At 36.6% G+C, this 17,174-nt stretch overlaps 1 protein-coding gene across 4 annotated transcripts in view; it reads left to right on the forward strand.

The window, feature by feature from the left end:
• LOC129744719 (PH and SEC7 domain-containing protein) overlaps positions 1–17,174 on the forward strand; it is a 243,154-nt gene that overhangs the window by 175,091 nt on the left and 50,889 nt on the right. Inside the window, exon 1 of one of the 4 annotated variants that reach the window (XM_055737661.1) lies at positions 6,724–7,379. The exons of the other annotated variants lie outside the window; for them this stretch is intronic. Coding sequence (XP_055593636.1) covers positions 7,347–7,379 — 33 coding nt within the window. The 5' untranslated portion in view covers positions 6,724–7,346. Of the gene's footprint in view, positions 1–6,723; positions 7,380–17,174 lie in introns of those variants that run through there. 4 annotated transcript variants of the gene reach the window in all.

A 17,174-nucleotide genomic window follows, 5' to 3' on the forward strand; every position in this document is an offset into this window, starting at 1 on the left:
TTTTTAATTTAAATTGGCATTTCAGTCAAAAGGAAGCAAACACTAAAATTTACAATTTGCCCGACGTTTCGGCCTTTGGTCTTGGCCTTCCTCAAGGGATATCTAAAAATTATTTTATTTTTTGAAAATTTTTGAAGTTGTGAATTTTACAAAGTTTTGTCTAATGTTGTACTTACATTGCATTATACTGTATGTGTTCCTGAGTGTATCGGATGTGAGGGGAAGTTTTGCTGGTATCTAACCTGTTATGATAATTGTTTTTTGTTGAATTTTCTATTTGAATATTGGATTTGTGTGTACTTTACCTTTATCTTGTATGTTGTTATCACTATGGTCATAATTTTATAAAAATTTCTAACTGTTTTCTGCGGACACAATTTGTTTAAACCTTTTAATTTTGATGTGGTTTTGTTTACACTTGATGTTGGATTGTGTGTTTGTATGTGTGAAGTAATTACATTTTTGTATTTAATATAGAAGTGTGTAAAAGCTCTTTTTCCAAAATTGATCTTATTTATCTAGTGTGCGTATACTTATCATTCTACTGTTTCAGTCGGGTGGCTGCTCCATATGGGTTGATCCGGATAGAGCCATTGGTTGAGATGAGTTGAGTGTCGGATCGGCTTGGTTAAATTTTGTTTTTACTCTCCTTCGATTGGCACTCACTGAGTGTAGTATCTCGGAGTATACAGGAGACATATCTTCTACGTCGGTACGATAATTAACAGCGTGTTTGGTGGATTTGATGTGAAATGTCTCAAGAACGTTCAGGCGTGAGTTCTGGTATGTACGATCTAAAACGTTTGCCTTCGTCAGATCGAAGCGGTGTTGATGCGTCACGCAGTGCTTGACGAGAGCTGTGGTGCTATCGGCTAATGCTTTGATCTTCTCACTCGAATAATCGCAGCCTGTGTTGAGAAGCGAATCTAGTTTGGTTATGCTAGATTTATGTGCTGATAGACGTTTTTTAAATAGTTGTTGCGTTTGGCCAATATATTTTCCTGGGCAACCTGTGCATGGGATCTGGTATATAATATTATGCTGTAACATTATATCGAGTGGATCTTTTACTTTTGTGTAGAAGTTTTTTATGGTGTTGTTAGATTTTGTAGCGATTCGCCAGGTTGAATAATCTTCTTTAAATATATTGGCGAGTTGTTCACTTAGCTGTGGTACATATGGAGCGGCGATGTATCTTTTTGGTTCCTGATTTTCGATTTTATTTTCCTCAGTAGGCTTTTCCACTTGTGATGTAATAGTATGAAATATTCTATTTATCAAGGTGGTTGGATAGTTGTTGATTTTGAGTTGTTGGTGAACTATATCTTTTATTTGAGTTTTGCTGAGGTTTTTACTTAGGGTGTTGACACGTTGTACAAAGTTGTAAGCTACATTTATTTTCATTTTTAGACTGTGGAGTGATAGATAGTTGAGTATTCGACCAGACGCTATCGGCTTGCTGTACCACTCAGTTGACATGTTTCCATCTGGGCATCTGATCACTACCATATCGAGGAACGGAAGTCGGCCTTCGTTTTCTTCTTCGACCGTGAACTGTAAGTGGGAATCGTATAAGTTGAAGCTCTGCAAAGTTTCGTGGACCTTGTCTTTTGGTAGTACTAGGAATAAGTCATCCACGTACTTTTTTAGAACGGGTATTTTGTAAGTCATGTTTCTCGTGACTGTGTCGATCAAAATACTTATAACGATATCTGCCAAAATTGGTGATAGTGGGCTCCCCATAGCTGTGCCAAATTTTTGGAGGTAAATGTTTGACTTGTACATAAAATAGCTGCTGTCGAGGCAAAACTCAGTTATTTCCAGAAAGAGGTCTAGATTTATATTTGTATTATCCCGTATCTTATCCCAGTTGTTGATGATTCCGCTTATGACAAGATATTTGGGAACATTTGTAAAAAGCGATATTACATCGAAGGACACCATAATGTGGTCTTTGGGGATTACGGTGTTGCATATTTCGGTAGAAAATTCGAAAGAATTTTTGATGTTGGTTTCGGATTGTATCGATCGTAGTAAAATTGACGCAAGAAATTTTGATAATCTGTATGTTGGGCTGGTCAAAGCTGGCACGACTGGTCTCAAAGGAAGATCTGACTTGTGGGCCTTAGGCTGACCGTAAATTCTGGGACACGTAGCTGTGGTGCTTTTGAGGTAGTAAGCAGTTTTGTGATCTATGAGTTTTAGTTGTAGCAGTCGTTTTACTATATCATTTGTTTTGGTTTCAAATATTGTAGTTAGATCTTTGTTTTGTTTAGCATACGTGTTTGTGTCACTGACCAGCTGTAGCATTCTGTTGTCATAGGCTTCTCTATACATAATGACTGTCTTATTTCCCTTGTCTGATTGTAGAATGCAAATTTCTGGATTTTGTTTTAAAAATTTGGTTGTGTTGTTTCTTGCGTTGGTTAAGAATTTTTCAGTTGGATCTTTTTTAATGTTTTTACTGTATTTATCTAGATGTGTTTTTATAGCATTTGCGGCCCGAAACCTGTTTCGATTCTGTACGTCAACGTCTTTGTGGGTTTTGATCAAATCTTCTATTCCAGCCAACAAATGAAGAATTGGGATATCATTTGCATCATTGTACGGTAATGTGAATTTTGGCCCTAGGCTTAGCAACGTTGTAACTTCTGGTGGAATTTCGAGTTTTGTGGCATTAAGTCCGATCCGACACTCAACTCATCTCAACCAATGGCTCTATCCGGATCAACCCATATGGAGCAGCCACCCGACTGAAACAGTAGAATGATAAGTATACGCACACTAGATAAATAAGATCAATTTTGGAAAAAGAGCTTTTACACACTTCTATATTAAATACAAAAATGTAATTACTTCACACATACAAACACACAATCCAACATCAAGTGTAAACAAAACCACATCAAAATTAAAAGGTTTAAACAAATTGTGTCCGCAGAAAACAGTTAGAAATTTTTATAAAATTATGACCATAGTGATAACAACATACAAGATAAAGGTAAAGTACACACAAATCCAATATTCAAATAGAAAATTCAACAAAAAACAATTATCATAACAGGTTAGATACCAGCAAAACTTCCCCTCACATCCGATACACTCAGGAACACATACAGTATAATGCAATGTAAGTACAACATTAGACAAAACTTTGTAAAATTCACAACTTCAAAAAATTTTCAAAAAATAAAATAATTTTTAGATATCCCTTGAGGAAGGCCAAGACCAAAGGCCGAAACGTCGGGCAAATTGTAAATTTTAGTGTTTGCTTCCTTTTGACTGAAATGCCAATTTAAATTAAAAAGAATAATAATCATCAGTCGTTAAAAATTTCAAATTTGAAAATTCTAATTACAATATTGCAAATTCAAACTCAAAATTCAGATTAACAACAGGGTTGTCGAAATTATAGAAAATTCTATAATTTTACAAGGTTTTGAGCAAATATTCATCACAGAATCTGTGTCACAGAACACAGAATTTTTTAAATTTTCACAAAATTGACAGATTTTAAGAATGTTGCCCTTTTTTTTTTAATTAAAAATATTCATGTCCTTAAAAATTTTGGATTCCTAACTATTAATTAGAAAAATGTGATAAGATTGCCACTATCAATTAATTTTTCCATATCAAACTGTAGAAACAATCAATTTGTCTTGACTTTTCGATAAAATTAATGGATAAAGCATCACAGAAAACCATTGCTGAATTTTCTTCGGGTTTAATCACAAAAAACTTAGAATATTTTTTTCAAAACTCAGAATAAATTTCGGTAACCTTTATTAACACCTTAGGGACCGCGAAAAAATCATAGCCGAGAAACACCGAAATTCGGCACTCTATATCTTTCGAGGATCATTAAACCAAATTCAACAAATTTACCTGCTTTGAGCTACGATAAATGTTGTGTCAATTTTGTCGAAGAAAGTTTAATGAAAATAAAGAATTTTTGAGTTATGCTTCTAAGTGTAGCACACTTGTGGCGTGCTAAAAACGAGATATCTCGTATTTGATCCGCAGAACTCAGGCTATAAAAAATTAAAATTATACAATTAAAAACCTTACTCAGTATTCAAGACGCGAATCGAAACAAAATTTCAAAATACTCAAGAGGAATAAGATTCAAGAGCTTAGCATTTGAAATAAAAATTAATATTCGAATCATATCCAAACTTAAAGTTATGTTTTGATTTGAGTTTAATCCGTAATTCGCCCGAAATTCCTCGTTGAAGATTATCTTTCAAATTTCAGAATTTAGAAACCAAATTCAGTGTGCGATAAACTAATTTTTAATTATAACATCATCATTTTAATTAAATCGAAAAGTGTTGACAAAATTATTAAAAATATGAGTTTTGCACCATAGATTTAGATATGAAGAATAGATTGGTAATTCCTCCCCCCTCTGATCCTAAGGGCCTCAATTATTTCAATTTCAAAACAATTCAATATTGTTTTTTTCGAGTTCAAAGAGTCTTCATCCTTTAATCAGGGGACGTCCATTTTCCTTGTTTTTCTCAAGGGATTTGCTAAACCAAGTTGGTTTATTAATCTCGATGCACTGTGGCCCGAAAGGGCCAAAAGTGGAACTTTTTTCGTAGCGCCTCTGTCTTTCATTTTATCTCTTAAGTGTCTTCAGAACATTTGCTTCTTCAAACATGCTTTATAACTTGAAAGCATCAAAAGTTAGTCAAAGTCCACTATAAAAAAATGAAAATTCTAACTTTTTTATTTCAATACATAGAGCATTACTTTATGCTACAAAATTGTAGAATACGTGAAAATATGAAACTTTGTTGAATACATCAAAACACTATCTCTTTTCAGAGCAGAGTTATAAAGGTTTTATTTTGAAAGTTGTTTAAAAGTTAGTTTTCTAAACTTAACTATAGTTAGATGAGGATTTATATGAATAAGATGTTCTGAACATTTGTTGGGGCATTCAAATCACACGTTTTTCATAAAATTTCAACATTCTACGACGTTTCCTAGCCAACTTATTGCATTTTTTAATTTTATTTTTACTCAACTTCACGAGCATTTTTTGCAAAAACGTGCAAGTGGATTTTTAAAATTAATAAACCACATTGAAGCTTAAAATTAGTGCAACAAATTGATCAATCAATCAAAATTGATAAATATAGGATCCATTGACCTTTATGCCTGATTGCTTCTCATGTCACAGGTTATAAGTTTTTGGAACAGAGGAATGCTAAGAAAGGATCACAATTCATTAAGAAGAAAAAAATGTCTTATTGAACTCTTGGGCAAGATTGCCCAACGAAAATCTGCTTTCTGTGATTTTACCCAAAAATTCTGTTACGCTTTTTTCATTAATATAATTTAAAAATCATGTCAAATTGCGTCTCGAAAATCGATTAACGTTTTCAATTTTATTATATTTTTCCAATTCCAAGATAATTTTCCAAAATTTATATTGACATGAAAAATTTAATGTTGAAAAAATGTCTAAAATTTAAAAATTCTGTGAAATCTTTGAATATTTCTAAAATTCTGTGTTCTGTGAAACTGAAATTCTGTAAAATCAAAAATTTTTCTGTGGTTTCGGCAACCTTGTTCTTGGGATCAATTTTACTCGTATTTATGTAACATTTAAAAGAACTTATTCTAAAAAAATTGAAGATAGTTCATTATGTTTCAAGGTCATATTATTTCTCAACGAATTGTATATTGCACTTAATTTTTTATGAATTTTTCAAGTCGATTTTTTTTATTTAATTCATGAAAAAAGATTTCAATTTATTTATTTTGCTCAAATTGTCTCATTTAAAAAAATATATTTTATATATTTATCGTTGTAAGAGATAACGGCGACGAGATATAGCCGAGGAATTAAGTCATCCCAGCGATCAAGTCTTCTCACTCTACCTTAAATACTCTGCAAGTATAACTAAAACAAATTCAAAGTATCTGTAGAATTCAATAGAGGCAATTTTTGAGAGTAAACATCTTTCATAACTTCATTCCGTGGGAACGACAGGGTTCATATTGAAGTCCCCTCAACATTCCTTGCTACGGCTCTTGTATCTAACTTTTCGATGGAGACCACAGCGAAAAAAACTCGAATCATATGTTTATTTTTTTTCTATCTTTCTAAGTGAACCTCTGCACTCGATAGTTTGATCACCCCGAAAAAAAAATCGAATCAAATTGCAAGCTGGTACAAGTACGAAAATCAAACCATCATTAGTTACTGAGGAATCCGTTAGGACAACAAGTCCGAAAAATGTACGCCCCAAAAATGAAAAAAAAAAAAACGCGACATGCTGCTCACAGCTGATCGCGCTACTTCCATAGTATTGGTGCTAGACAGACGTTTCCGTCCTCGCCGGCGCGTCGCGTTGCCTCACTCCTTTTAGTTGTTTTTGTTTTTTTTTTTTTTTCATTTTTCCTCCACCTCCCCAAAACCGAATTTTGCAAATGTCTTTCTCCACCAACAACGGCGACGACCCCACTTGTTTATGTTTTGAGGGACGGTGGTCTCTCTATCTCTCTTAGATGGCTGCGCACACCTGTGCGCCACGACGATCCCCAAGCGCATAGCGCCTAAAGCTTTCGGAAAACACGTTTGCGGGTAGCCGTTGCGCGTGGCGCTTTTGTGGTATGAGTAAGCTACAACTGTTGAGCTTCTCTCGTCCGTCGATGCCATATCGACGGAAAACATTACTGAGTTCAGTCCGATTCAGTTTCCCAACGGTTGCGCTCATCGCGAGTCACGATATACTACGGTTTGGTGCTAAGGTGTTCAGTTATTTTTTTCTCTTTTTTTGTTAAATGGATATTGGCAAACCTCAATCGGTATCTGCTGGGAGAAGGTCGCGACGATTTTGAACTAGTTACTACTTTGGCTGTGAGCTGCTTTGTGGAGCATAATTTCAAACTTTGGCCGAAGAAATCGTTAGAGCCGCCGTTGGAGTTATCCAAAACACACATGGTGGTGGTGATTCGGTGGCCCCCAAACATCATGGCTAGACTTTTCTGCGAAGAATTTCTCTAGTGTTTTTGTGTTGGCACGTCGTCGGGCACGTGGCGTTTTTTCCGTGCTTCTTCTTCTGTTGCTGTTCAGCTGTGTTTTTTTCGGTGAAACTTGAAGAAGTTGGCAACACCTGGTTCCAAGTTTTGTGAGTGATATGTTGTGGTACTGCTGGTGAATTGAACCAAAACGTTGTGGAAACGGAACTTGGAAGACGGGAAGCCGCGCCTCTTTTAGCTTTGTTGTATTTCCCATCCCAGCCCCACATTTCTGAGTTCGTCGTGACTGTTCGGTTGAATCAATCGGACTGGTGCTAATCAACTAACATCAACCCAACAACGTCGCAAATATGCTGGACGTGTCATCTTTCTGTACCCGCATGGTAAGCCATAGAACGAATCGCAAATCTACACGGTTAAGAATGCAGTTATTTACCATTCCGTCTGAGGATGGAGATACATTTATTTTTCTCATTTTAATATTACAAACGAGATCTTCAATCAAAGAAACTGGTTCAATCATTTCTTCTGTAGACAAAGAATATATTTCTCATGTGTAAACTTTGTTCAAAATCTAGTGATGTCGTTAGGTTTTTGAGCGCATAGCCTACACAATCTTGAGCTTCGACGAAAAACTGTATCTCTGACACAAAGAATTTTAAAGTATGACCCATAAACAATGAGAAAATATTTAGGAGTCAGTTTTGGGTTGTTTTTGGCCATTTTTGAGAAAAAAATTTTGTGAGTGTTTTAACTCTAACCTTCATCTGTCAATTGACGTAAACAATGCAGTATACACTATCTCGACAAGATGTACACAAAGGATGTAGTGCCAGTTTGCTCTTCGCCCAAAAATGCCTGTAGGATGTCATCTAACAACCGCTTGAAACTTTCTCTCCTTGATGGGCCATGTCCACTGAAGAAAGGTAGTGGAAGGCCACGGTCTGTATGCACTTTAAAAGTGGTATAATCGGTGAAGACGAAAGTGAAGCGTAATCCAGTAAGATCAATCCAAAGGCTTGCTAAGGAAACGAATATTTCGAATTCCTTCATACAACGATTGGTCAAAAATGACTTAAATGCATCATCAAGGGCATGAGCAACGCACAACTTTTTTCGATTGATCCGGTGTCAAATTCTCGTAGGGATCGATATATTTGTCCCCCTGCAGGCCACCAAAGTAACACAGATTAAACCAACTAGCATTAGGAAGTTAGATTATGGTTTTATAATGTCATTTTTTGTGCAGCTCGTTTTATGACGGTCGTGAATAATGTTAATATTTTTATTTCGACCTTTTGTTTACAAGTAGTTTTGAAAACTCTAATAAAGCTACTACTAAATATACCGTATAAGTTGTTTTGAAAGAGTTATGAATGCTCTGTTAAATCTACAATAAAACACAAACTCAAAGTTTGCTTCAAGCCTTCTTCTGCATGTTTTATAATAGCACTCAGAGCTTGATTAAAAAATTGCCATAAAACTAAGTGACAGTTCTCCATCAAGATGTCGAAACAGGACACGCTCTGGTTAGATTGCACATATTTGAATCGAATCGGAATACCCATTTTTACACATTTTTGATAAGTTATGTGTGTTATTCTTGAGTTAATTTAAAAATATATTAAAATCTTTGAAAAATTTCAAATTACCGGAAGTGGTATTAATATCTCTATAACATGAGTATTGAGTGAAAAAAACCAAGTAAAAGGAAAAAAAATTGTTTATTGACGCCATCATTAATCCAAGATGGCGGCCTTCGTTCTTATATTCAAAGCTGTAAATTACTGAAAATCTCTTAAAATATCCAAAATATGGGTATTGGGTGAAAAGGAATCGGAACTAAAAAAACAAAAATGGCTAACACGTTTTATGAAAGTTTTACAAAAGCTTTGGTGACCAAAATTTTATAGCATAATGATTTTATCGAAGCATAAAAAATTGTAGCATCTCTCTAGCTACCCACCAAAACATTCCCCGCTCGACCACATTGCGCTGAGCCGCAGCACAATCTTGTACATCCGGCGTCTCCCGCTTCGTTCCGGTAGGGCAAACAGAAGGTCGATGACAAGTTCCGGGAATGCCAAAAGAACGACGTTGTCTTCGACAGATTGCCACAGCTTGAGACAAGCGCGGTATACTTCCGGTCTTAAGGATTTCGGAAAACTTACAGAAAATTGTGGGATTTGAATTTCATCTCTTTCAGCTGTTGCACGGTGAACTATTCGTCAAAACTGATCTGAAATAAGAACAAAAGAAATTAAAAAATTTCGATGAGCAAGCAGATCGGCATTTTTTCATGATCGGATTATGCCACATAGTCGATTATGTTACATGGTCGATTATGTTGCATGATCGGATAGTTTTACATGGTCGATTATGTTGCATGATTGGATTATGTCACATAGTCGATTATGTTGCAAGGTTGTATTATGTCACATGGTCCGATTATGTTGCATAGCCAGATTATGTCACATGGTCGGATAGTGTCGCATAGTCAGATTATGTCACATGGTCAATTTTGTAACATGGTCGGATTATGTCACATGGTCCAATTATGTTGCATGGGTGGATTATGTCACATGTTCGATTATGTTGCATGATCTTATTATGTCACATGGTCGGATTTTGTTGCATAATCGGATGATGTTACATGGTCCACTTATGTTTCACGATCAGATTGTGACATGGTCCGATTACGTTGCATGGTCGGATTATGTTACATGGTTGATTATGTTCCATGGTCAGGCTGTCACATGTCGATTATGTCTCATGGTCGGATTATGTTGCATGGCTTAATCAGACATGCAACATAATCACATAATACACGCGTTTGTAACTGCCCGGATACTAGATGATCACAGCCTCATGCAAACAAAAAAAAACTATCGGTTGCGTAAAAATAACTTACTCGGTAAGTTTTTGACAGTTTCCGTGTACCGTCGTGCGGGGTGACAATGGCTGATAGAAATGAAGCTCTAGTAATTGCTTTTTCTATTTTCGAGCAATTTTGTGAGTCAAATACTTCGAATGGCATGCATATTTTTAATCCGGAGCTGGTTAAAAGTAAATGTTCTACTCTGCTTTTTCATATCTAGTTGAGCAAATCCTTTCAAATTTTGCCATTATAAAGTTCGAGCTAAATAAAAGCTATCGAAGCAATTGCTATTTTCTTATTCATACCACCTAATGGGCCAAAAAAACTATGTTGTATAATTGTTTTCCCAATAACCCCCGTTATTCAACTCACATAAAAAAGTAACAATGCAGAAATGTTCGCAAATAGCAAAGGTTGTAAGTGTGCAAAATACATTGATATTCTGCACCACCGTGTGATATGGTAGGATTGTTCGATCTTCAGGGAAAGATCGATCTCCAAGATCGATTCAGATGAACGGTTCTAGGATCGATCTATCTAAAAAATCGGAGCTTAAAGATCGATCTCCGATTAATCGATCTGTTCCATTTGTAACAAGAGGGAACTGCTTTTTATTAAAAATGTGCAAAACAGACACATATTTCAAAGTTGTATAATCCTTCTACATATGAAATGAAAAATATTTCAAGCGCTTTTATGTAAGGTGAACCGGAGTTAGTAAACAATTCTAATCAAAATCCAAATATCTTGGAAAAGCTTTGATATTTTTAAGTATGTAATGTATTGACAAGAAATATTCTAGGAATTAAAAGAAATTAGTTCATGGTATTTTTCTAAAGTAATTTTAATGTAGGTATGAGAGATATCGAACAAAGTATGCAGAAAAGTTTCAAAAATGAAATTAATTAATTTATTTGAAAAAAGTAGTTTTTGGAAAATCGCTGTTATTTCTTAAGATTTGCAAATTGTAGCAAAATTTTTAATCTCAATCAAACACAAACACTTCCCTTCACCCAATCCACAACTTTTGGAAATAACTGGAATCATGAATGCTAAATGAAAAAAAAATCACCTCGACCAGGAATCGAACTCGAGTTTTTTGATTATCTCTCCGATACTTTACCAATAGTTAAACCGTCAGATGGAAACAAGTCAAGCTGTAACTCTATAATTAAGTTGACTTTATTGAATAAAATTCGTTGCTAGATTCTACGGCAAAAAACGCTCATCGTGCCCCGATTGATATTGCTTATACTGGCCCATGTGGGTTCTTATTATGTCCTTACAGTGACTTATTTTCAGATTTCGGCAAAAATAAATTAAAATACATTTTTAAACGTTTTTAACTACTTTCTTCAAGTTTCAGCCAGTAAGGAAATACTTTGTTAGTGTCTGAATACGAAACAAAGGTGTAACTCACATATTATAGCTGTTTTCAAAGGTTTAGTAAGCATCCTTTTTAAGGTGGCCATTATCTTTTATTTTCCCTAAATGAGAAAAAAAGATCGAAAGTTCGAATCGAAACTAAACCGATTTAATCGATTTTTTCTTGGCCGAGGAATCGATCCAAAAAATCGAAAATCGTAGTTGAAAAGATCGATCTTCCAGAGATCGATCCAAGATCGACCAATCCTAATATGGACACCAATGATCGTGGAGTTCGAAATGTCTTCTTTTATTTTTACCAAAAATTGATGAAAAACTTAATAATATTTTCTCGTTTTTGGATTTCTTTCTCTTGGTGATTACATAATTTATCTGCCGTGTAGTTTACGTTTCGGTTTACTTATTTAATTTCAACCATCTTCAGAACTTATTTTAAAATACATTTTTAAACGTTTTAATCTTCTTTTTGAAGTTTCAGCCAGTTAGGAAATAGACTTTTTCAGTATCTGAAACACTAATCAATGATGTAACTTTCTATGGTTAAACAAGCGTCCTCCTTAAGGTGGCCATTATGCCCTTATCTCCCCTCATTCCCAGATTAACTTCAATGTCGACATCAAATTCAATTTTCTTAAAACCGCGAGGATTCGATGTCCCAAATTTAATGGTTTACATTTCGAGGAAGCTTCCCCGCTAACGTGTTTTTCACTCATCAACCGGCCAAAAGTTATGATTGGTTTGGACATCATTTATATTGATTTCACAGCTCGGGATAATTGAAAACCGGGTCGAAACTATAGCGATATACATACTTATGCCTTATTCTCAAGCACCAAAAACTAAGGACCAAAACCCATATGCATGATGAGCTGAGCTGAAGTTGGTGCCACTCGACGAAATCAATTTCCGCTAAAATCAATTTTCTCCATCTGACAGATGTCTAAAGTTTTGCACAACTGTAAGACACACACCCACACCCATCAAGAGAGTTCCACCGAAGCACCCAGAAGGCACATCTATTTACATAGTTTTCGTTGTGCGAAGCAGTAGCAATTCTAGAATTAAACTGATGCGGCAACCACCCCCTCAGATCCGGTCCTCCTTCGCCGTTCTTCCATGGCGCTAAATGAGTAGTAGCAGCGGCAGATTTTGACGCCAACAGGGGCGTCTCTGCCACCACCGACGCCAGTGCGTCTCGAATTTCTACCACCAAACGGCACCAGATCGTCATACCATTAGTAGATAAACAAAAACAACGAAAAGTTTATTTTTATACTGCTGCTGCCGCTACTCTTGAATGGATGGCGGGGCTCCCAGAGCCAGAGAGCCTGGTTCATGGACAGTCAAATTGAAGGCTCTCGGCACTTCTCGGTGCGGTCCGAAACCGGGATTTTGAGCTGGCTAGCGAAGAAACACGATGCCATTTTACTGGGAACGCAGCTACTTACTAAGAATATAAACCAATTTCAGCTACCGTATTTGTACAGGTTCAAGGATCCCAGTCAGTGTCCGGGAGGGGAATATTCTTAGCCAGGATTATGTCCTGTGTATTTTTAAAAATCTTTTGGTTTAATATTTTACTCTCTCATTGAAATTTGAATTTTAAGACTTGGATTTATTATAATGGTTCAACAGTTTTCTCGTTCAGATAACTTATTAAATACATAGGTACATTATGAAAGAGAGCTAGACAAGGTGGTCCAAAATAGATCCTCTTGTTCAAAATAAGAAAAGTTTCAGCTTCGGGTCCGCAGTATGATTTCTGCATTCCAATCAGAAAACAAAAAACAAAGCATTGGTATGACATATTGTAAACAAGTGCAAAACAGAGAGACCTTAATTTGAATACAAATTTTTCCAAAGTAAAAATCTTTAAAAAAAAACAAATTTTGAAAATATAAATAAAACCATAAACGTTACTAGACACCTATAACATTCAGAGTTGCCACACCTTTTCGTTGTAAACTTGAACTAACAAAGAGTTCACTACGGTTGAAATTTCCTTTAGAGACGAACTTCAATGTCGACGTACCTATGTATGTGTAAGTATGTGTGTATAGCAACATTTTGTAGCAAAACATGTCGGCCCTTTTTTAGCAGATTGTGATTGATGTATCTAAAGTAAAATACGGGAAGGCAAAGTAAGGCTCCATGTGTATATCGAACCACATGGGTACCAATATACCTATATAAAAAAACGGAACCAACCGTTCGGTTTTTCTTTCTTCCTCTGGCTGGGACCTGGGATATTATCGCAAATCAATCTTTCTGACTAGGGTCGGATACAACTTACTTGCAATACCGGAATTGCGGAAGGTAGTTATCAGGAATTCAAATTTTTCCTCAACATACACATACGAATTATCGAACATTTATTTTTAAAGGTTGTCCCTTCTAATAATCACGAAATAAGTTGATTTTATTTGAAAAACTATGCCCCGGAATAAAAAACAGTAAACTTCAATAGAATCATCATCACTCGCACATTGCATCAAAGAGTTTTCCCTCGAGAGATCAAAACAGCGAAAGATAACGTCAACAGTGAATGGTTGTTGGCGTTGTTGTAAAAAGTTAGCTCGGATAAGGTCACTTTAATCATCGTTCATCCGTTTACCATCGCCTCGGCACTGCAAATAAGTAGTAGGTACATCTAACGCCATCGATGTGAGATGAAAAATATTTTTACAACTTTTGCGTACAGCGAAGCTACACGTGTTTTTTTTTGCTTCTGCGTCTTGCTGCACCGAGAGCAATCTCGTAGCTAGCAGAAGTTCGATGTAATCGCTTGATACACCTGTAAGTATACATCACACCGGCTCTAGAGTGTGTTTTATTCAGCCACCAAGGGCGTTTGGATGGAAAAAGAATAATAAATAATGCTGCCAGCCGGGTGCACTATTGATACAAGCGTATACCTCAGGAGGACACAACAGACTATCTAATGCGGTTTTGTAAAGTCGTTAAACAACACGGTTCAGCGTCCATGGACGCGTATTGCGCTCCGTTACTCTTGGTAGTCTGATTAATAACGGTTGAAGCGAATGGTGGATTAGATTTTCCGATTTGGAGAATTGTATACATGTCTGTTGGACATATTTTTACTTGAAGCTCGTGTTGACAGAGCGCCGATGTGGTCTAGCGGATAGGCTGGCGCGAGTGTGGTTTTGGTATGTCAGGCGTACTGGGTTCGATTCCCGGTAGCGGCAAGAAAACTTTTGGGTTCGAATCCCATTAGTGGCCGACAAGTAAGACAGGTGTTTCCTCATATAACTGACTAATAGGAATTTTTCAATCAGTTGCCAGCTGGTCAGGTATATACTTTCATCTTGCAACCGGCCAAGTGAAAGGATTTCACTTGTAGGTGATGAAAATAAGTGTCGCGAGTTCGCTAGTACAAGCTTCTAGTGTTATTACCGTTAGAAAGTAGCGATTTCAACTTGCGACCCCTCTAGTGAAAGGGTTTGACTTGTAGGTGACAAAAATTAGTGTCGCGATTTCACTAGTACAAGCTACTAGAGTTAGTTCCGGTAGAAATTATTTTAACTCCGATTTCAACTTGCGACAAGTCAAGTGAAAGGGTTTAACTTTTAGATGACGAAAATTAGGGTCGTGAGTGCGCTAGTACAAATTACTAGTGTTAGTGCCGGTAGAAATTAGTTTGCTCCGATTTCAACCTGCGGCCAGTCAAGTTAAAAGGTTTGACTTGTAGGTATCGAAAAAGAGCGTTGTGAGTTCACTTGTATAAACTTCAACCGTTATGACCGGTAGAAATTAGTTTATCTCCGATTTCAACTTGGGACCATTCAAGTAAAAGGGTTTGATTTGTAGGTGAGGAAGAGTAATGCCGCGAGTTCGCTAGTGTAAGCTACTTGCGTTGGTACCGGTAGAAATTAGTTTAACTCCGATTTCAACCTGCGACCAGTCAAGTGGAAGGTCTTGACGAAAATTAGTGTCGCGATTTCACTAGTACAAGCTACTAGTGTAAGTATCGGTAGAAATTAGATTAGCTCCGATTACAACCTGCGATTAGTCAAGTGAAAGGGTTTGATTTGTAGGTGACGAAAATTAGTGTCGCAAGTTAGCTAGTAAGAGCTACTGGTGTAAGTACTGCTAGAAATTAGTTTAGCTCCGTTTCCAACTTGCGATCGATCAAGTAAAGCAGCGGTCGAGGAACCGGGGTAAATTACCCCAAATGGGGTAAAAGTGGGGGTTTGGGGTAATTCTTGGGGGTAACATTGAATATTTTGTGAGTGAAAAGTGTATATTTTCATTTTGCAATTTTATGAATTTGTTGGTTTTATTTCGAAAGTAATGAATTAAGCGGCATATACAGAAGTAAATATTTCCCCTAAAGCAATCAAATAACACGCTTTGAGAGCTCGCTTAGTGTTTACGGATACGTTTTTTTGCTCTTTGTCATGGGGTAATATCAACTTAAATAAACATGTTTTGGGGTAATGATTCAGTTCCCCGACCCCTGAAGTAAAGGGTTTGACTTGTACACGCTTCTTTTTTAGACTCAAAATAAAGTATGATCGAAGTTCAAAACATAGTTCGATTCTATGAACTTAAAGTTAAGTACCCTTTTTCCTCCATGCGATGGTTCAAAACGAAGTTCGAACTGCGAACTCAAAATTGATCCCTTTTTTTCCTTCGATGAGGGAGCAAAGCTGAGTACGACCTTATGAACTAAAAATTTAACTCTCTTTGTTGGAATGAAAACACAGCGAGTTCACTTCAAACCGGAACATCAACCAACGAACACGTCGCAAAATTTGGTTACTCCGGAACAGTTACCGGAAGACTATGAAGGAACTTCATAATAGAATGTCCGCCGTGCCAGCGTAAAATTCTGTCCGTCATTGTATTCATATGGTGAGCGGCTAATGTCCGGAAAACTTCGGATGTTATTTACTTCCCGTGGGAAATAACATCCGGAAGTTTCCTTTGACCGAGAGTGTCAAAACATTCCACCGCTCTGTAGTTGCAATGCAATGTACCGGAACAGCAACATCCGGGTACAAATAATTTTAATCATCCTTTAATTCCCTGAAAATAAACAACCCTCGTATAAAAAAGATAAATTTGAGTTCGGCTGTCGAACTTAGTATTGAGTATGCCTATCAGAACTTAGTTTTGCGATTGCCCAGTGGAATTCAAAGTTAAGGGCTGCCACTGAAGTGCTGTTTTAAAACAAAACTACTTAATTTTGAGTTTGAATGAGGGAGCGTGTAGGTGACGAAAAGTAGTGTCATGAGTTCGCTAGTACAAGCTGCTAGAAACCGAACCACTGCAAATCATTTTTAATCGGTCACTTAACGAAGGTATTTTCCCTAGCATTTGGAAGACGGCCGCTATAACACAAATACACAAATCGGGAAACAATCATAGCGTGGAGAACTACAGACCTATTTCGATTCTCTGTTGCTTGTCAAAGGTTTTTGAGTCAATTATCTACGAGAGACTTTACAACGCTGCTAAACCAATAATAACCGAACACCAACATGGTTTCATGAAAAAAAGGTCAACGGTCTCGAATCTAATGAGCTACTCTGCCACACTCCATACCGCTGTCAGCAAAAAGCAGCAAGTAGATGTCATTTACATAGATTTCTCAAAAGCATTTGATAAAGTTCCACATGAAATCGCCATCAGGAAAATAGAACGCTATGGCTTTCCGTCATGGTCTACAAAATGGCTCTACTCCTACTTGACAAACCGACGAGCATTTGTGAATCTACGAAGAATCAGATCTCAGCCATTTGACGTCCCTTCCGGTGTTCCCCAGGGTAGCCACATAGGACCACTAATCTTTATCCTTTTTGTTAATGGTCTTGCTTGTTTACTGCAATCCTCTAAATTGATGTACGCAGATGACCTTAAGATTTATCGGAAAATCGAATCACCAGTGGAC

The sequence above is a fragment of the Uranotaenia lowii genome, chromosome 1 (genome assembly GCF_029784155.1).
Source record: "Uranotaenia lowii strain MFRU-FL chromosome 1, ASM2978415v1, whole genome shotgun sequence".
Classification (NCBI taxonomy): domain Eukaryota; kingdom Metazoa; phylum Arthropoda; class Insecta; order Diptera; family Culicidae; genus Uranotaenia; species Uranotaenia lowii.